The sequence below is a fragment of the Fomitopsis serialis genome (assembly GCF_022376445.1).
Source record: "Fomitopsis serialis strain Sig1Antser10 chromosome Unknown B0H18scaffold_1, whole genome shotgun sequence".
Classification (NCBI taxonomy): domain Eukaryota; kingdom Fungi; phylum Basidiomycota; class Agaricomycetes; order Polyporales; family Fomitopsidaceae; genus Fomitopsis; species Fomitopsis serialis.
Window position 1 is genome coordinate 560,193 of NW_025954961.1, and position 18,244 is coordinate 578,436.

Sequence of the window (18,244 nt, forward strand, 5' to 3'; positions counted from 1 at the left end):
TCGTCCGCGATCGCCACCGAAGGCGTCGCCGGCACGCCCGACATCGCCGGGCCCTCACCGTCGGGTGTTCTCCACACTCCCCACCGTCGCGTCCGCGTAGTCCTTCCTCTGCGGCTTCGTGTCCGGCTCGCGCGACGCGGCGTGCGCGGGAGCCACACGCGAGCCGTCTCCGGCGACCTGCGTCCCGGGCTCTGGGCGCTGCGAGGGCGTCGCCTTCTCGCTGAGGACGACAGCGCTGGGGCCGGTGGTGGAGGCGGCGGAGGCGGCGGAGGGCTCGAGCGCGAGGATCATCGTCAGCCGGTCGGTCACTTCTCTGACGCGCTTGGTCTTCTTGCTGCCCCACCAGATGAGCACGCCCGCGACGATGCCTGCGATCTAGTCGTGCGTGTGAGCGCGTGGAAGAGGGAGCAACGGAGGGACGTACGAATGCGAGCGGGAGGGTCGTGGCGGTTGTCCAGGCTGGGCGTTGGAAGCGGTTGAGGCCCCACATGCAACCACTGAGGAGGATCTATAACGCGCAAGTTGGTCACCGACGTGTCAGGAGGCGCAGAGACCGGAATACTCACCTGAAAGAAGCTGTTGAGATCGTTCATACCGGTGATCCAGACGGCCGTGCTAATGAAGACAGGTCAGCACTGCAGCTCCGCCGACCAAAAAACAGTAGACGTACTCGACTGGAAACGCCCTATGGGTCTGCGTCCCATGCGGTCGGTACCACGTCTGGCTCTGCATAAACATGTGCTGCTCTACAAAGTCGCAAATAATCTGTCAGCCACCCCATCATCTTGGGTCCAGTATATCAACGCTCACGATAATGCAGTCGATTTGTTCTTCCTCAGTCAAGACCGGGACGAAGTTCGCGTCGTATTGCGGGTCGGGCAGGTCATTAGGGTCGTACAGTTCCGGGAGGCCGGCGGCATATCGGAGCTTCTCCGTCTTTCGCTTGTACCACCAGATCTTGCCGACCCCTGAAACAGTGGACTGAGCTTCGAAGCCCAGTCGAACTGGGGAGACGAGACTACGGTAGGTGTCCACGATCCGAAACGGCGCTAGCCCGATACTCGTCAAGGAGAACAGACCTGAGGAACGTGTCAGTATAGAGCACAAGCGCGTTGATACACGGACGACACTCACCGGTTTCGATCTGTTGGCAGACCTCCACCCAGAAGTCTTGTGTGTTGTCGTTGTGCACATTGATGAAGCGCGCGAGGAAGAACACGAGCGCGGTGCCCCAGAAGACGACGAGGAAACCATATATCGCCGTGATAACCTATAGTAGGGCATGCATGATAGTGAGCCAATGACGCCCTGTGACCGCATATCAAAAATGGTGGGGCTTACACCGAGTGCTGTGAACCGAACAACGTCAGTTCATGCACTACGATGCCAAAGCGGGTGATTACGTACGAGTCTTCACGAACGACCAGACACCCCGCCCCACTCTGCGGGCGCGGTCGCGCTTCCGGAGCACGTCCTCAACGTGCAGGTCGAGGTTGTCCTCATCGTCCTCCGCATTCTCATTTTGGCCCGCTTCGCCTTTCTCTGCAGCCGATGATCCGTCCTTCGTCGCTTGCTTCCGTCGCCGCCTGCGAGGAAGCACGACGACCGGTTTACGGGAGTACCATTCCAACGGGGGTCTGTGTGGAGATGGTCAATGCGGTACTTTGAGAAAGCATAAGCACGCACATCACGATCGCATTTGCGGCGTTTGTGAGCATGGCCACTGTGGAGATCTGTGGGTCTTGAGGAGTACACTGTCAGGCTCTCGGTACGGAGGAACGTGCCTGCGAACATACCGATTACGTCCAGATGCTCGACAATGTCGTCCGGGTGATGATCTCCTCCTTGGAAGTCATAGTCATAGCTCGCAGACTCTGAGCGCTGCGAGGGAGGCAAGCTGAGGGAGCTCCCAACGCGTCCGGGCTCGTGCTCTGTCTTTGGCACCAGGACGTCCGTCTGCGGACCTTGGAGCGAGATCATGTCCTCCTCTTCGTGTTCGTGGTGTCGAGAGAGCGAGAAGGCCGTAGAGAAGGGGTTGGGATCCTCGCTTATATGGCGCAACGGTGCCGGGGCGTGCGCGTGCTGTTCATGATATGGTCGGTGACCTTGCTGGACGTGCGCCGCTGGCTTGGGCGGCGGCCCTGACCGAGGGACGCGCCGCTCTCGCTCCCGCTCCTGCTCGCCCGCCCGCCGGTCGCCGACGAGGAGGCGCGGTCGCGCTGCCGCGGCCTCGAGTCGTTGGTCGCGTCCATCGGACTGGCCTGCGTCGGGAAGCTGAAGCCTTGTTCGGGACGGGAACTGAGGAGCGTAGCCATGGAGCCTCTGCGTGGACGGTGCGAGGGCCCTGGAGTGACTTGCGCATCCTGGGCAGGCTCCTGGAGGGGGGTGTAGCTACGCTTGACTCGGACGGAGGGCATCGCGCAGAGCGGGGGAGGAGGGTGACGGAGGGGGGAGAACGGGTCGCGGTGGAGGGTGAAGGGGGGAGAATGGGTCTGAGGATGATTTCACGGCGTTGTAATGGGAGGCGCATTTTGGTGGAGTGGAGCGCATACTTACTGGTGGCGAGTGTGGCGGTGGCTGCCAGGGCAGGCAGCCGCGCCGCTGGGACGGGCGCGCCCCACGTGCAACGCGTCATATCCCCCACCCACCTCTCCATCTCGACCCCGACTGGTCACCGCAGCAGCCGCGCCAGTCCACAAGTACACCCAGCCACGAGTGAGCACATTGCTGGAGTGCGCCTGATGACGGGGACCGGCACACCGGGTCGTTGAGTAGAATTGAGATCTGCAGATTTGCCCACCAAAGACTCGACCCGAGCCGGCATTCCAAACGTTTCGCTTTCTTTTTGACAACCACTCGTGTTTTCCATGGTGAAAGTAGAAGTTGCTGCCGCTGATCGACGGCCGGTGTCCAGGACAACATAGGGGGAGGGCGCTCCATGACCAGAAATGGGCACCGCCACGCCCAATCAAGCTGCGCGACGGCCGAAGAACCCCATGGTAACCCGATCTGGCTACCCGAATCTAATCAAACGCGAAAATTTTCCCATAGTACCCATCGCGTAATGCGCGGTCCTTTCCTGATTTTGAGAGTGCCAGCGACGCCCAACGCCTGCCGCGACGGCTACAACACCATCCACCACGTCCGTGGGAGGGGTCCTGGTGTCGTTCGTGAGCACCCTCGTAGCGGTTTTGCGCAAAAAGTACGTGTCTTTATCTAGCGTGCCTTGTTTGCGTTGCAGCTTCTGAATGCATTGCCACCGAACCATAGGTTGTGCGTGCTCGCGCAAATTTCCTCCGCGAGATATGGACCAGCCCATAACGCAAGCTGGACGTGAGTGTTGTAGTCGTTAGGTGTCCCACCACTCGTAGTAGACAGTATGGCGTCTCGTATGCTTCACCTTCTTTTACGTCTACCTAATCCGATAAACTGATACATCGCACAGGCAACCAGCACTACACGGCGCGATGCCTAGTGCCACCACCAACTGTGCAAACTGTTTCAAGACTCTGCGCTCAAATGCGAGGGGGAAGCTCTGCACGGAGTGTCGCGCCAACCTGCACCACATGTACAGTGCCGCGACAAAACCAGCCACAGAGGTGCGCACATCCATCGCTCCGAACCACCACGATCGATCTTCATGCCGCACCCCCAGGCCCCGAGTCCGTCTACCCAACAACCTCTGATGCTTGCTGCTTGCGCTGTCTGCTCCGCGCTGGTCCAGCTCCCGCCGTATCCCATCGACCCGAAGCAAGTCGTCGTCTGCATGCAATGCCACAGCACGCGCTTCTCGAAGACGCGTCGCCGCGAGTCGCACCGACGCGCAGCACCGAGCACGTCCGCCCCGCGCACGCCCCAGACGCCGCACCCTCCTCAGCCGCCCGCCAGCCAGCCGCGCAACCCCGCGGATCTGGACAACGTCGCGCTCGCGCGGTTCGTCACGACCGAGGCGATGAAGTTCGTGCACCCCGCGCACACGCCCGCCGAGATGTGCGGGCTGGGCGCGGACGTCGTGCGGATCGCGCCGGAGGGGGCCGTGCTCGGCCCTGCGTCGATGCTGCCCCCCGCGTTCCGTCCATCGCCAGACGGGAGGCACTACAACGAGCGCGGCGAAATCCTCGTGCCGCCCATCTCGTCCTACATGCCAATGCCACTCCCGCCGCCTCCGCCCGCTACATCAACACCATATCAGTACTTCGGGCAGAATGGTGGTGTACCACATACGACGCACTTCCAAAACGTACCTGCAATCAGGGCAGGACCTGCGCCCATGGGCAGCGTACCGTCGGGCCGAGTGGCACACACCAACGCCCCTCCGCGAGCTCAAATGCGGGGCCCAGTGATGCATGGAGCGCCCACGACGTCCGTACCCAACATACGACGTACAGTGCCCGCGCCCCCGTCGCATCTCATGCGCCCGCCTCCCCCCGTCGCGCTCCAGCACTTCCACGCCGCCGCCGCACCCCCGCCGCACCTGAACGCGGCAGGGTGGGCCGACCGCGACCTGCAGGCCGCGGGCAAGGTGCGCGTGTGCGAGACGAGCGGGTGCAGCACGATCCTGTCGCCGAAGCACCTCTGGCGGGTGTGCGGCAAGTGTCTGGCCGCGGCGGACCCGCGCACTTCGTCGTGAAGACGGAGACGCGCCGGAGACGGGTGCAGGCGTGTTTGGCGGTGAGAGCGCGGCGGGGCTGAGCAGAACAGGCCGCATCTGCGGGTGGCCACTCAGCCTTCTGCGCCGCCGGGCGATGTACCGCCGACGGACCCGCACTATGTCTTCCCGATGTCAGCTAGCTCGGTAAGCCGGTGCACGCACTAGTCTATCTGGGGAGTGGTTGAGCTCACCCTCGCGTGCCGCAGCAAACGAGTCCGTCCGTACAAATTGGCCCGCCAGCGATCGCGCGCTCCAAGCGCTCCGCCAGCGTCGAGGTCGTCGTGACCCCCGTGGTGAGTATCATCCGGCCTTCGCGCCCCGCATTTCGCTCTAACGTTCCACCAGAAACGGGCCCGCAGAACCAGGCGCCCATCGCCATCCCCTGCTCTTTCCCCGCACGCCTCACAGAAACCGCGTCACAAACACTATCAGACACCTCGACGGCCAATCCCTCGGACCCAGCCACTACACCAACCACGCGTACCCCCTCCGGGACCCACCAGCCAGCCAGATGCCCGACGCGCGGCCCGACACGGCCGCAATGCTGGAGCATATCGAGTCGCTCGTGCGGGAGCACGTCGGGCCCGGGGGCGGTCAGACGCGCGCGTGCGCCGCACCGCAGGTCCAACATTCTGAGGAGAGGATCCGGGGTGGCGGGGTCGAGCCCTGTTGGCACCATCCGAAGCTCGCTGAGCACTCGCCGCAGTCGAGGCCGGTGCCCCTGACATTGCCCAGGAACGTGAACAAGGTTGGCGGGCGCCGGAGGCGACGATGCCGGAATCCAGCTCTGCGGGACTGGTCGTACGTGAAGAGAACAAGGACGTTAAGATGTCCCTGCAGGTAGTACCGACCTGCCTTTCAAGATCCAAGCCGGCCGCGTCTCAGATGGTATGAGAATGGGGTCCATCTGATGCTGTGATGGGCGATGCGACATCAGAGCCGAGTCTGTTCAAGTTCGGTCACACTCGTCAGGAGGTTCATCAGGATCCGCATCGTGTGGCAGCAAAGTGCTTGCGCACGCTGAACGCATAGCGGTGACATCGTTGTGAAGGCCGAACCGACCACGGAGCCATCTCTAGCTACTGTCGCGGGACATCATGAGATGATCCACGCATCTCTCCGGAACCCGTAGTTGAAGACACGACCGACGAGGACGAACCGCCACTCAGTGTACTCGTCAAAGCGAGACGGCCCGCAAGACCACGGACGAAGAGAAGTCGCGCGTTTGCGTCAACGCGAAGACCAAGCATCAGTCCCTTGACCCCGCGCAAGGGACACTGAGAAGGCAGGGTCGACGCCACTTCGTATCCGGATCCCGTCCTTCCGAAAGTCTAGCCCGCCTTGTATCGATATCCCACCGCCTGCGAGCACCCCGTCGATTCCTGATCACCTTCCGCGTGCTCTCCGCCGTCGTCCCCCACGATAATGGCTTCGTCTATGGACACTCCGTGGGACAGCGACCTCTCCGACCTTACCCCGATCGAAGACTCAACCGACGAAGGCGAATCCGAAGTTGGCGAGCCGGAGGATGAAATGAAGAAAGGCCCAAGGTACGTATCATCAGTGTTGCTCATGGCCGCTGGATACTGACGCTCAGCGACGTAGCTCAAGATCAAGCTCAAGATCCCGGATTCGCTGAAGGACTCTGCTGGTCGCCTGAAGAGACTGCGGACTTCGCGGACGGAAGAGAAGTCCCCGTCGACGTGCAACATCCGCAGGTGCCAGAACTTGCTCTCGCCGGGCTACCGGTTCAAGCTCTGCGATATCTGCCGGGAGTACAACCGCATGCTTCAGCGGAAGATGAGGGCAGAGAAGGATGCCGAACATCCGTATGGGAGGTCGAAGGTACGCAGCCATCTGGATACGTCTTAGGTCGATCTCTGACGTGTCGCGCGCTCTTGTAGAAACACTTGGTGGACCTCAGTAAGCATCAGTTACTCTTAAGGTCATTTTTGGGTGTCATTGAACATTCTGATTACAGGCATCTATCCCCCGGGCTCCCGTGTATGCATTGGCAAATGGTGTCGGACAGTCCTTCCGTGTGAGCTTGAGTATAAGTGGAAGATGTGCCCCGTTTGTCGCCTGGCATTCAGGAGGCGAGACAACTATGCCGCGATCTTCGAGCACCCCGCGTTGCTGAATGGCAAGAAACGTGCGCGCGAAGGCGATGATCTGGACTCCTTGGAGCTGCAGGTGTGTCCTCGACGCTCAGGCTATGAGGTGGGTTGGAGCACTGACGTGCTGCTTTGTGTAGTATCCTGACGAAGACCAAGATCAAGACTTTCCATACGTCGACAGATCGCCCGTAAGTATGTCCCCATCAAGACTGATCAGAATATTGAACTTGCATCTCTTGCAGAACGCGTATCAACACTTCGGTGAACTCCTGCAGAACCTGGAGAAGAGATTCCATAGCTTCTTTGCTGCTCAATTGCAGTACATCCAGTTCAAAGTTACGCAGGGCATAGACATGACCACCGCCACCCCAACGGTGTTCAGTTTCGCTGGAGAATACTCAATTGTCGCAGACCCCGCTGGAGGTACGGTCAACGAAACCATGAAAGTGGTGGCTGGCCAGGTTCAGGACGCCCTCGGGTTTCGTTTCAGGTGAGTGCACATCCACGGTGGCAATGCTCAGCTAACAATCGTCTTCACTGTGCAGCCCAGCCGGTGTCTTCGTGGGCCCTGAGGCATCCGTCGTGAGCCGATTCGCCTGCACGCACGATATCAAGACGCCTCTGCCACCACCCAAGTCGTCTGAGCCCCTCGACCATGGCAGCCCGGTCCAACTGCTCATAAGGAGGATGGCCGGCGAGCTGGAGGTCAATGTCGCCTGGGATCGACGCCACAAGTACTTCCCGGGCCAGCGGATACAGATCCGCTTTAGACTGCTCAGTTGAACATCAACTGTAACGAACCATGGCTTCGAGCTACTCCCACACGATCATCACGATATATAGTATGTTCCGGCGCAAGGCCTGTCTGATTTATTGTATGTAGCGTTGTTCTTGCTTTCGCACTACATCTTTGTTCCGTTGCAGCAGTCGCTCTCGTATAATCTTGTGTGGTAGCATAGCTTCGTTATAGTCATCTGTCAAACCCGTAGCATATATTGTGCCCAATACGTATCACCTTTGCATCATCAGCTATGTATCAGATTCATAATAGTGGCAGTCTCTGCGTATCCATTATCAACTTCGCCGGCTGCGACAGGCTAAGCAACGGCGACATGAATGTTCAGGATGTTGAACGCACTGACGGAATGCACTTAGCATCAACACCTCCTCCCCATGTCGATGTCCAGGTCCATTCGCGCTGGTAACCGTTATAGATCACGAAGCCAACGCAACGACCCTCTAGCCCAATCTTTGGCGCGACCGGTGCACGATCGCGAGGACGTCTACGGTACTGGTCAACCAGATGCCTCAGTACGTCGATGACACAGTGCATAGACAACGACGCCGTTGAAGCGCATATATTCGGGATTGTTGAAATCCGAATGCAACCACTACACACCACACATACATAGACACGACTTAATACTCCTTCGTTACGCATCCCCGCCGTTCGCCACGCCAAGCAGGCCCTCGCGTCCGTCCAGACCGACCCGCCCGACACAACGTCGGCGAAGTGTCTCCAGGCCGCCTGCCCGAAGTTTTGTCGCTACAGCTTAGATACCCTGGGTCACGAACACAGCGCGGCCTCGTTGAGAGGGCGGCACGCCGGTCACTACATGGCCACCATGCGGGCGCTGTTGAAGCGCAATGCAGATCGCGTTTACGCGTTGGTCTGGCGGGCCCAGCGGGCAGCGTTGACGAGGTTCACGAGGGAAGCCTCGGTCTCCTTCCAGCCACGGTCTTGAGACCGCAGTCCTAAGATGATATCAGCATAGGGAACACAGGTAAGTGAAGGATCTCAACGTACAGGGTTGATGACGAGCAGGTCCTCGGGCAGGATCTCGAGCATGGCCGCGATACGGTCCTTGATCTCCTGCTCGCCCGGGACACGCGGCGAGTGGATGTCGTACACACCGGGGCCGATCTGGTTCGAGTAGCCGTACTGCTTGAACGTCGTGAGCAGCTTCATGTCGCTCTTCGATGCCTCGATCGAGATGACGTCCGCGTCGAGCGCCTGGATCGACGGGAAGATGTCGTCGAAGTCGGAGTAGCAGAAGTGCGAGTGCGTCTGGAGGTTGTCGGTCACGCCCGCGGTGGACAGCTTGAACGACGGCAGCGCCCACTTGAGGTACTCATCCCAGTCGGCCTTGCGAAGGGGAAGACCCTCGCGGAGCGCGGGCTCGTCGACCTGGACGGCCTTGATGCCGGCCTTCTCGAGGTCGATGACCTCGTCGCGGAGCGCGAGTGCGAGCTGCATGCACTGGAGCTCACGGGAGATATCGGCACGAGGGAAGGACCAGTTGAGAATCGTGACAGGGCCCGTAAGCATACCCTTCATCGGCTTCGAAGTGACGCTCTGCGCGTAGCTGCTCCACTTGACCGTAACGGGACCAGGGCGGCTGACGTCGGAGACGATGATGGGGGGACGGACGTAGCGGGAGCCGTACGACTGAACCCAGCCGTTCTGCGTGAAGACGAAGCCCTGGAACTGCTCGCCGAAATATTGCACCATGTCGTTACGCTCGGGCTCACCGTGCACGAGCAGGTCGAGGCCGATGCGCTCCTGGAAGCGGACAACGTACTCGATTTCCTTCTTGATAAACTCCTCGTACTCGGCCTCGGTGATCTGCTTCTTGTTGAATTTGGCACGAGCAGAGCGGATCTCGGGGTCTGAGGGAAAGAGCCGATGGTAGTCGTCGGGAACTTCGGCAAGGCGAGGTTCTTGTCCTGGAGCTGCTTGCGAACAGCGAAGGGGCTCTTGCGTTCCAACATGTCAGGAGTGATGGAGCAACCCGCTTCCTGACTGCATCGTCAGAGGTGCGCTCGAACTCGCGACGCTTGGCAATGGAGGCCTTGTTCGCTGCGAGAGCGGAGGAGCCTTGGGTCCTGAGAGCCAGAGAGGTAGCAGCGAGCACGGCGACTTCCTCCGCCTTCTCGAGAGCAAAGGAGAACCAGTCCTTCTGCTGACAGTGAGCCTGTTCTCGGAGGCGAGGGTGACGGGCGTGTGCAGGAGCGAGGAGGAAGTAGCATGATGACACGGTCAGCACCGAGGACAGAGATGGCCTTTGGCCCAAGGCGATGCCAGCATCGAGATCCGCCTTCCAGATGTTACGGCCGGAGACGACACCAAGGGACAAAACTTGAGTGGTGGGCTTCAGGGCAGCAAAACCTCGTCCAGCTGTTCGGGGCACGGTCAAGGTCTATGTGGAGACCGGCGACGGGAGTTCGCCACGAAGGTGAGGTTAGAGGCGAGGCGGCCGTAGTAGGTAGCGAGCACAATCTTGGGGGAGACGGGAACGAGCTCAGAGTAAGCCTGCGCTACTGCTTCTCGAGGTACGCAGCCTGGTCAGGACGAGCACAGGCTCGTCAACCTGAACAGACTCAACACCGGCAGCCTTCAAGTCGCGAGCAGCCGCTTGTAGATGGGGAGCAGCTTAGGGAGGAGGGAGATGGGCTGAAACCGGGCTTCGCCTCCTTGGCGGCCTTGCCGAGGGTGAGGAAGGAGACAGGCCCGAGGACGACGGGGCGCGTGACGATGCCAAGGGCCTTCGCCTCGTTGTACTCCTCAAGGGCCTTGTTGAAGTTGAGCTTGAAGTCCGTCTCATCCGAGAACTCGGGGACGACGAAGTGGTAGTTGGAGTCAAACCTAGAAAGGAAGTCGGTAAGAATCACGTCTAAAGTCTGCTTGAACCGTAATGCCGAAATGCCTCACGGGCTACGACAGGCAAGGCGGAACCGAAAGAGTGGGTACATACCACTTCTTCATCTCGCAGGCAGGGACGTCAACACCGTCCGCCTGACGTCCACGGCCCATGGCGAAGTAGACATCGAGGGCGGAAAGGCTGTGACCGGAGTAGCGCTTGGGGATGACGTTGAACGCAGCCGAGTGGTCGAGAACGTGGTCGTAGAGAGAGAAGTCACCGCTGCGGATGCGTGTCTGTCAGATTCGCCATGATAGGTGAAGATAGCGTAGAAGCGCACCTCGGGATGAGGTCGACGCCGCGCTCCTTGAGGCTGGTCCAGCTAGTCTTGCGACATCGGCGGCGGCCTTGGTGAGCTCGTCGGCCGAGATCTTGCCACCCCAGTAGGCCTCGACAGCCTTCTTCACCTCACGGTTGCCACCTGAGCAAGAGAGTTGAGATGAAGACTTTCATGTAGAGCCTGTAAGACGGGGACTGACCGATGCGAGGGAAACCGAGAACACTGGACGCAACCATATTGAAGCGCGAGACGAGGTGTGGGGAGAAACGGGGAGGAAGATGGTAAGAGAGCAAGAGGGGATGGGGATGGTGCCATCGAGGAGGACTTATATATTCGCACGATGAGAAATTGATAGGCCGACTCTTCACACCGCGTCTGGATTTCCCAGGCGCGCACGCCATCCGGGTCGGGAAGCGACAAGAAACCCGACGCATCGTCCCATTCCCAACATCGATCCATCGATGCCTGCGCGGCCACAGCGACGACGACGCCCCCAGCACAGCGCGCTCCTCCTCTCCGTTTCCCCGCTCTCCCCGGGCCCGAGCGTCAATGATGATCGCCGCGGTTGAATGTTCACCAGAGTAGCTTCATACAATGCGCCGGCGGCGACTCGCGGTCGGTCCGCAAACACTCGCCATTGGGTGCGGGCTGCGCCTTACACGTACTCATGGGGTGTACCCGGCTTCGAGCTCAATGGCGTGGGCGTGCGGGGGTTCCACGGTGTGTTGGAAGATCCCAGGCGGGGCAGGAGCACGTCCAAAAGGCTCGCCTTCGTCTGCTATCGGTGCCTTCGAGTTCCAGAGTGCAGTCAGGACCCGCTGGGCCCGCATTGGTTGGTGCTAGTGGGCCAGGGGCCATGCGCACTTGGACGCGACCTCCTTTCAGCAAGAAAAGATAGACCGGCTATTAACCGTCATCACCTGCTCTCCCTGGCCCAGACGCGTTTCCCGGTCCGGCCTGCCCCCGTCCCCCCGCCTCCGTCCTCCGTCTGCTCAAATAGCCCCTTGCCTCCCCGCATCTCCCCGTTCACCACAATCGCATCCCCCACCACAACCCCAGCTCTCCTCGCAGCCATGTCTGACAATCCATCCTTCGTCCTCCGCGGCATCAACGATGTCGTCTTTGAGCAGAGACCCATTCCCGAGAGTATGCCGTCTTCCCCGTACCCCGCACCCCGCAACATTAACTCTCTTCGATAGTCGCCGATGACGAGGTGCTCGTCGATGTCAAGAAGACGGGTGAGCTTGACCATGATCCGTTCATGCCCTGTCCCTGATCAGCGTTCGATGCAGGCATTTGCGGTTCCGATGTACGTATATTCATAGGTCAATCTGCGCATCCGGATCAGGTCACCAACGTCGATGCAGGTCCACTACATGGTTGCCGGACGCATCGGGCACTTCGTCGTCGAGAAGCCCATGGTCCTGGGCCATGAGTCCGCCGGCATCGTCTCGAAGGGTGAGTTTCGCATAGAGGTCGTATACTACCGATCAGTCACTCAATTCTCGTCGTAGTCGGCCCCGCCGTCAAGGACCTCAAAGTCGGTGACCGTGTTGCGATGGAACCCGGTGCAACTTGCCGCAAATGTGATGCTTGCAAGAGCGGTCGGTATGAGGTACAGCCCACACAATACTCCTCTCGCTTTCTAGTTGCTGAAGGCGATCCTATGCAGCTTTGCCCAGACATGATCTTTGCTGCGACCCCTCCCTACGATGGCACGCTTGCCCGGTACTATAATATACCCGCCGATATCGTATACAAGCTCCCTGATCACCTCACCCTAGAGGACGGTGCCATGGTACGTCTTCCGTGGGATCAGTGTCCAGCAGAGAATGACTCAAGATTCTTCGCTCTCACGTCCAGATGGAGCCTCTCTCCGTCGCCATCCACGCTGTGGCGAATATCGCCGACTTCCACGCTAACAGGTCCATTGTCGTTTTCGGCGCGGGCCCTGTGGGTCTGCTCTGCATGGCTGTCGCGAAGGCGCTCGGTGCTTCGAGGGTCATCGCCGTCGACATCGTGCAGAACCGGCTCGACTTTGCGAAGGAGTACGCGGCGACGGATATCTACCTCCCGCCACCCATGGAGAAGGATGAGCCGCGGATACGCTACTCAGAGCGGAACGCGAAGAAACTGATGGCCGACCTGGGTATCGAGGAGCGTGGCGCGAAGAGCATCGACCTCGTCGTCGATGCGAGCGGTGCCGAGGTGTCCATGCAGACCGGTGTGCTCGTCGCCAAGATCGGCGGTACATTCGTACAGGTACGTCCGCACGCGGCTCCACCGCGCACATTCTTGCTCACTGCGAGTGCGCAGCTCGGCATGGGCAGCCCCGAAGCGGTGCTTCCGATCACGACGATGCTCACGAAGGAGATAACCTGGAAGGGCTCCTTCCGTTACGGCCCCGGCGACTACCCGCTCGCGATCGCGCTCGCTGCGCAGGGCAAGATCGACCTCAAGGCGCTCGTCACGCACCGCTACACCTTCGACGAGGCCGTTGAGGCGTTCCAGACGACGCGGCTGGGCAAGAGCGCGGACGGCAAGGGCGTCATCAAGGCGGTCATCTCAGGCCCGGGTGTTTCGCCGAACGACCTCTGAATGTATTTCTCTCTTTGGGGTGGCATACTACTTACTAGACGTGGTGCATATATAATGAAAAGTATGTTGGAGTGTACGATACCACTGTTGTTTAGAATCATTGTCGCAGTCTGGGTTGAATGTGAAATAAATGACATTTTGAACACCAGCTTGCGTTCGTCCGACTTCGTCGACTCAACTCGATCATTGTCAAGCGTTCGGTCGCGGATCTCGATCATCAATATTGCGGCACGCGATCGAGTGAGACGCGTCGCGCGATCCCGAGTCGGACTCTGGAGTCACGCGTGACTTTGTTCTCTCATGTGGTACACTCTCGTGTGAATGCGTACGGCATCCAAGCACGCACCTGCACACGCGTAAACGCGCGAATTCCTCGACGACTAAAACTCCCGCCGTTAATTGCAGAAGCTCGACGCTCGGAGTACTTAGTACACTATTAGTTGAAGTCTGCCGTTATGCGGTTCGGGCCAAGGAACGCATACTACTTGCGCATATCAGAACACACCGTTTTACCTCTCTATGTATGCGCAGCTCTCTCAGCTGATGTGCTACAACTGACACCAGCCAATAGCTTTACCTCGACGAGCGGCATGTCGACTGGATGTCAGAGCAGGTGCTCCAGCATGTGCTCTCCGACCTGCGCCCGAAGTGCGTTCACGACTTCTCGAAAGCGCTGTGCGCGGCGCACTGAATAAGACTTTTGACTACAGGATCCTTCCGAAACTCAAAGAGGAAGCGAACGCCAGGCTAGGCCTAGGTGGTCCCGCGAACGCAAAGCGGGGAACCGTCGACGTGCATCGAGGAGGTGCGTCGCCGTCGGGGCTCCTTCATAGCGATCAGCTGAACCTCGCGCGCCCTGTGGGCCCTCCCCACAGAGACGTATCAGTTCGCGTACTTCCTCGCCGAGACCAAGCAGCACTCCGTGCTCATCAAGGTGAGACTGGCTGATCCCAAGGCTCTCCTGCTGACGTCTGGCGCGGCCATCGTAGACGCGTAACTTTGTACCAGCTCCTGCCCCTCCGCCGGGTGCCCTCCCCCCGCCCAGACCATCTCGCCTGCCCCGCAGACCAGAAGGGCAAGAAGCGGCCCGCGCGCCTAGGAAACGCCGGCACCGTCACAAAGAACGAAGCAGCGGAAGGGCAAGGGCAGCAGCGTGCTAGGGAAAGCGACGAAGATGAAGCCATTAACATCTCGAGTGACGAAGACGATCGCCCTCCGGCCGCAGAGGTCGGCGAGCCAGACCTCTCTGCGACAGCCCCGGCGGTCTGCTCGGGCGAGAAGAGTCGTGGCTGGCGCGTACAGGGATCAGAACGAAGACGAGGACATCGAGGAAGTCGTCGAGGTGCACGACGTTGATGCGGACGTCGACGTGACCACGGCTTCAGGAAACCCGCCTGCGGAAACAGCGGAACCCGCCACCTCCGCTGTCCAGCTGGATGATTCGGGCTTAATAGCGATGGACGAAGCTGAGGATACCCCAGCCCCCCGCCTGTCGTGAAGCGCGAGACCATCGAACCATCAATACCGCCAACTAGGGGCTCTGAACCCGTCGAGGACATCATTGCGGATCAGATCACAGCAACCCCTCCGACTGGCCAGGCTGAGGTTCAGTCATCACTACCACATGTAGAGGAAGAAGACGAGAAGAAACTCGTGCTACGGCTGAACTACGAAGGCTTCAATATCCAGGGTCGTCATCTATGCGTGGTGGTCGAACCCTATCCGCCAATACGCGCATCTACGCGTGCGCCGTCGTTAGCACCGGTATTCACCAACACACAGAGGGCGCCGAGCATCGCACCTCCTGACTTCGTCCCCAGTGGAGACGCTAGACGGCGAGAGAAGACCCCTCTCTTCCTACCCGAATATGACAGGGAGCGCAGTGTTACTCCGGCACCAGCATTCACGCGACATCGAACCTTACCGCCTGTGCCGCTGTTCACTGACAACCCCGAAGACAGCGATAGTGATGATGGCGGATTCATGGAGTTCACTCAGGTCCTCAGGTCCGCCGGCCAGAACCAGGCCGGCGCCATGGAGGACGACGACGAGATCGAGGGTGCTGTCTTCTTCGGCGACGCAGATGAAACAAAGGAACTGGGATAGTAGTGTTATCGTATGCAATGTACAGAGGTCATGCTCGGCCAATCTCCCTCAGGATATCCATCTTCCTCGCCTGCGATACCTTCCTGAATCCTGCGTTGACCGTCTCGAAGAGGCCATGACCTCCAGAGAGCGCACGTAACCGGTTGGAGTAGTCGAGCATCTGACTGAGCGGTGCGACAGCGAAGACGGATCGTTTGTACTGGGACGAGGTGCCTTCGCGGGCCATGGAGTTCGCCGCTGAGGGGGAAAGCTCCTTTGGCGGGATGTATATTCCGTCCTCCGAAAATGGCACCACATCCGCGTCGGGGTCTGCGATGTTGCCAGAGCCACTACCCAGGTCGAGCACCTCCCCGCCGCGCTCGGTCAGGTCTTTGACGACCTTGCCGATGGCGTCCTCGTTCACGGTGATCTTGAGGCGGATGTACGGCTCCATCACGTCGCCCATGCCCGCGTTCTCGATACAGTCCCGCAACACGAACGCGCTCGCGCCTGCAAGGACCGATAGTGGTGCCTGCTCGCTGGGATACTGGTACTGCTTGAGCTGTATGTGGAGGTGTGACAACGCGAGCGACGTGTGCGGGGAAGTCGAGAGCGTGTTTGAGATGCCACGGGCGATGATCACGAGCGGGTCGAGTTGACCCAGCGCGTCGTCTGGAGCGCGCAGTGGCTTGCCATCCGGGCCAATGACCACGTTATCGTCCCATAGAGGATCACCCTGTTCGTCGTCCTGAAGCTCTCGTACGGCAAAGTCCATTTGCACCGTGATGGTCCTGCTCGAGATGTCGGTGGACCAGGTTTCTGAGTGGGCTGGGTCGTTGGGCCCAAACTCTCGCGATAGCTGACCCTACGCTTGCCAACTTCGAAGTTGGCTTTCCACTCGTCTCTGAGCCTGTTCTCGATGATTTCTAGGTGAAGCGAGCCCAGGCCGTGTACTAGGATCTGTCCTTCCTGGACCTCGAAACGGACGGAGGGATCGGTACGAGCGAGGGAAGCGAGAGCCTCTTGGACAGGTTCGGTGTCTGAGTGCGACTGCGGGATGATCGACGCAGACATGACGGGGGGAGGGGGCACGATGTCACGCAGGGATGATGTTTCAGAGGCTTTATGGTTGAGACCAGAGTGTCACCCGTTCGCGTGTATCGCAGACCTAGTATGACGCCTACTTGCCCGAATGACAACGTGTCGACGTCTTCCGCTTGCGATGCATACAGCAGCTGTATCTTCGATACACGTTCTCGCTGCTGGCGGGTCGCATTGAGGATCACGGTCTGCTTCGTAAGTGTTCCTAGAGCGATATGAGTACTAGTGGACAACGCCACTCCTTTAATACTTGCCTGAGTATACCCGTACGAAGGTCATCCAACCCTTACGCTTATCCCAAGCGACCTTCCAGGCAAGCATACGGAGCGGTGCGTTAGCTGAGGGCACAGCTTCCGCTACATCAACTGGACTGGGGAACAACTCTCCTATGTAGTCCATGACTAGCTCAGTTCCTATATGCTTGAATGCTGACCCACAAAGCACCGGCAGAATGTCGCTTCGCAGGGTGGCAGCACGTAGGTGCTGCATGATCTTGGATGGAGGCACAGTGAGGTAGGCGGACGGATCGGACGGGAGACCAAGAAGTGTTTCCATGAGTTCATCGGAAAACATGGAGATGTTCTCGAGCAGGCTTGTCCGAGCAGGCAGGAGCTGAGCCAGCACAGGATGCGAGGGGGCAGTATGGCGCCTTGCTCGAGTTCCTCGATACTGTGTGGCAGAGCAAGCCTTGTTGATTCGCCGTCTTCATTCCATCTCCACAGCTCCCACTTCACCAAGTCTACTAGGCCCTGGATTCCGGGTTCGGCTTGTGCATAGTCCTGAGGGTCGAAAGACGCGATAGGAAGAGCTAGTGCGACCGGGCGCTCATGCAGCCTGTTCGTGAGCAGCGATGTGAATGACTGGGAGAATGATGCTCCGACACGATCCAGCTTGTTGAGGAACATGAGCCGTGAGCGGACACCATATCTACATACGAAGCGGAAATGAGTATTCGGCAGGGAGCTCCGCAATAGCTTACCTGGACGCCCGGCTCACCTGTCCAATTGTCTCCATACTCCCTTCGTCTGCGCTTCCACACCCTCCACTGAGTCCAGTAGGACTACCGCGCCGTCCACCACCCGACTGGCACTCTCGACTTCCATGCCGAAGTCCGCGTGGCCCGGGTGTCGATCAAGTTGAATGTCCAGTCTCTCCACTTCACAGGAATGCTTGCAGATTGGATCGTGATGCCTCTCTCGCGTTCTGCGGGCAGAAAGTCCGTCGTAGTGCTTCCAGTGTCGACCGAGCCGGCATGGCTGAGGTACGAGGACTTCAATAGTATTGACTCCGTAAGTGTCGTCTTCCCCGAGTCTGTAGAGAAACTAAGTCAAAAGGTGTCCTCTATGTCTCATGCGTATGAGATCTCACCAATATGAGCGACCAAAGCCATATTCCTCAAACTCGAGGCTGAGCTAGCGGGTGCCGCTGTCGCGAGACACCGCCTGCACGGGTCCTGCCATTGTCTTGAAGGCCTCCGAGCGTAACACTGCAATATACGAGTGGACAACGTCCGACTCATGGGAGTACGCCAGACCCTTCGTGTGCGCGATACCCAAGTTCCAGGCTGAGGCTGGAGTGCAGGACGGTTGAGGTGTGCAGACAAGTACTTATGTCAATCTGAGATCCGATCGCTAGATCTGAGGCTATTGTGCTCGACTCGCCGACTCGGAGTCGCAGCCACCCATCACAGTATACATACACGATCCTCGAC

At 59.4% G+C, this 18,244-nt stretch overlaps 7 protein-coding genes across 7 annotated transcripts; 3 read left to right on the forward strand and 4 right to left on the reverse strand.

Moving 5' to 3' along the window:
- Positions 1–54: 54 nt before the first annotated feature.
- On the reverse strand, positions 55–1,980 carry B0H18DRAFT_866440 (uncharacterized protein; the record flags this gene model as incomplete). The annotated part of the gene is made up of 11 exons (XM_048039784.1): positions 55–375; positions 425–508; positions 567–615; positions 671–744; positions 805–968; positions 1,020–1,079; positions 1,135–1,270; positions 1,342–1,349; positions 1,408–1,637; positions 1,687–1,741; positions 1,797–1,980. The coding sequence occupies 11 exons, from the start codon at positions 1,978–1,980 to the stop codon at positions 55–57; spliced, it is 1,365 nt and encodes a 454-aa protein (XP_047901026.1).
- Positions 1,981–3,382: 1,402 nt separating this feature from the next.
- B0H18DRAFT_966094 (uncharacterized protein) lies at positions 3,383–3,846 on the reverse strand. Its single transcript, XM_048043309.1, has one exon. It carries the CDS (start codon positions 3,766–3,768, stop codon positions 3,502–3,504), a length of 267 nt encoding a protein of 88 aa, XP_047901027.1. The 5' UTR covers positions 3,769–3,846; the 3' UTR covers positions 3,383–3,501.
- An 885-nt stretch (positions 3,847–4,731) lies between these two features.
- Positions 4,732–7,777, forward strand: B0H18DRAFT_966096 (uncharacterized protein). The gene is made up of 14 exons (XM_048043310.1): positions 4,732–4,795; positions 4,858–4,948; positions 5,011–5,399; positions 5,624–5,645; positions 5,754–5,827; positions 5,851–5,903; positions 5,924–6,025; positions 6,109–6,205; positions 6,257–6,496; positions 6,556–6,574; positions 6,633–6,844; positions 6,906–6,956; positions 7,011–7,258; positions 7,314–7,777. The coding sequence occupies exons 1-14, from the start codon at positions 4,781–4,783 to the stop codon at positions 7,549–7,551; spliced, it is 1,851 nt and encodes a 616-aa protein (XP_047901028.1). The 5' UTR covers positions 4,732–4,780; the 3' UTR covers positions 7,552–7,777.
- A 319-nt stretch (positions 7,778–8,096) lies between these two features.
- B0H18DRAFT_966098 (cobalamin-independent synthase) lies at positions 8,097–11,051 on the reverse strand. The gene is made up of 11 exons (XM_048043311.1): positions 10,949–11,051; positions 10,849–10,890; positions 10,750–10,816; positions 10,524–10,691; positions 10,230–10,414; positions 10,122–10,183; positions 9,988–10,081; positions 9,816–9,937; positions 9,561–9,743; positions 8,576–9,430; positions 8,097–8,494 (listed from the first exon to the last, which is right to left on the reverse strand). The coding sequence occupies exons 1-11, from the start codon at positions 10,983–10,985 to the stop codon at positions 8,429–8,431; spliced, it is 1,881 nt and encodes a 626-aa protein (XP_047901029.1). The 5' UTR covers positions 10,986–11,051; the 3' UTR covers positions 8,097–8,428.
- Positions 11,052–11,822: 771 nt separating this feature from the next.
- On the forward strand, positions 11,823–13,347 carry B0H18DRAFT_1112390 (xylitol dehydrogenase; the record flags this gene model as incomplete). The annotated part of the gene is made up of 8 exons (XM_048032806.1): positions 11,823–11,895; positions 11,949–11,987; positions 12,042–12,058; positions 12,117–12,207; positions 12,264–12,364; positions 12,422–12,547; positions 12,613–13,011; positions 13,066–13,347. 8 exons carry the CDS (start codon positions 11,823–11,825, stop codon positions 13,345–13,347), a joined length of 1,128 nt encoding a protein of 375 aa, XP_047901030.1.
- A 310-nt stretch (positions 13,348–13,657) lies between these two features.
- On the forward strand, positions 13,658–15,453 carry B0H18DRAFT_1091036 (uncharacterized protein; the record flags this gene model as incomplete). Its single annotated transcript, XM_048032278.1, has 8 exons — positions 13,658–13,868; positions 13,919–13,995; positions 14,058–14,152; positions 14,223–14,281; positions 14,337–14,460; positions 14,486–14,574; positions 14,603–14,841; positions 14,883–15,453. The coding sequence occupies exons 1-8, from the start codon at positions 13,803–13,805 to the stop codon at positions 15,451–15,453; spliced, it is 1,320 nt and encodes a 439-aa protein (XP_047901031.1). The 5' UTR covers positions 13,658–13,802.
- B0H18DRAFT_966105 (P-loop containing nucleoside triphosphate hydrolase protein) lies at positions 15,428–18,141 on the reverse strand. The gene is made up of 8 exons (XM_048043312.1): positions 17,902–18,141; positions 17,624–17,844; positions 17,530–17,573; positions 17,158–17,460; positions 16,788–17,125; positions 16,580–16,738; positions 16,281–16,553; positions 15,428–16,251 (listed from the first exon to the last, which is right to left on the reverse strand). Exons 1-8 carry the CDS (start codon positions 18,050–18,052, stop codon positions 15,482–15,484), a joined length of 2,259 nt encoding a protein of 752 aa, XP_047901032.1. The 5' UTR covers positions 18,053–18,141; the 3' UTR covers positions 15,428–15,481.
- Between the last annotated feature and the right edge of the window lie 103 nt (positions 18,142–18,244).

What these genes read in the sequence shown, in the direction of transcription:
- B0H18DRAFT_966098 (XM_048043311.1), bottom strand. Translation starts at nt 10,985, where the DNA reads ATGGTTGCGTCCAGTGTTCTCGGTTTCCCTCGCATCG. An exon ending in GCCTGCGAGATGAAGAAGTG is followed by an intron (nt 10,415 to 10,523) that starts GTATGTACCCAC and finishes CTTCCTTTCTAG; the next exon opens with GTTTGACTCCAACTACCACT. An exon ending in ACCTGCTCGTCATCAACCCT is followed by an intron (nt 8,495 to 8,575) that starts GTACGTTGAGAT and finishes CGTGGCTGGAAG; the next exon opens with GAGACCGAGGCTTCCCTCGT.
- B0H18DRAFT_966096 (XM_048043310.1), top strand. An exon ending in CCACCGCCTGCGAGCACCCC is followed by an intron (nt 6,026 to 6,108) that starts GTCGATTCCTGA and finishes TCCGTGGGACAG; the next exon opens with CGACCTCTCCGACCTTACCC. An exon ending in GCCCTCGGGTTTCGTTTCAG is followed by an intron (nt 7,259 to 7,313) that starts GTGAGTGCACAT and finishes TTCACTGTGCAG; the next exon opens with CCCAGCCGGTGTCTTCGTGG.
- B0H18DRAFT_966105 (XM_048043312.1), bottom strand. Translation starts at nt 18,052, where the DNA reads ATGAGTCGGACGTTGTCCACTCGTATATTGCAGTGTTACGCTCGGAGG. An exon ending in GTATGGAGACAATTGGACAG is followed by an intron (nt 17,461 to 17,529) that starts GTGAGCCGGGCG and finishes CTTCGTATGTAG; the next exon opens with ATATGGTGTCCGCTCACGGC. An exon ending in TCTGCGATACACGCGAACGG is followed by an intron (nt 16,554 to 16,579) that starts GTGACACTCTGG and finishes TCAACCATAAAG; the next exon opens with CCTCTGAAACATCATCCCTG.
- B0H18DRAFT_966094 (XM_048043309.1), bottom strand. Translation starts at nt 3,768, where the DNA reads ATGCAGACGACGACTTGCTTCGGGTCGATGGGATACGGCGGGAGCTGG.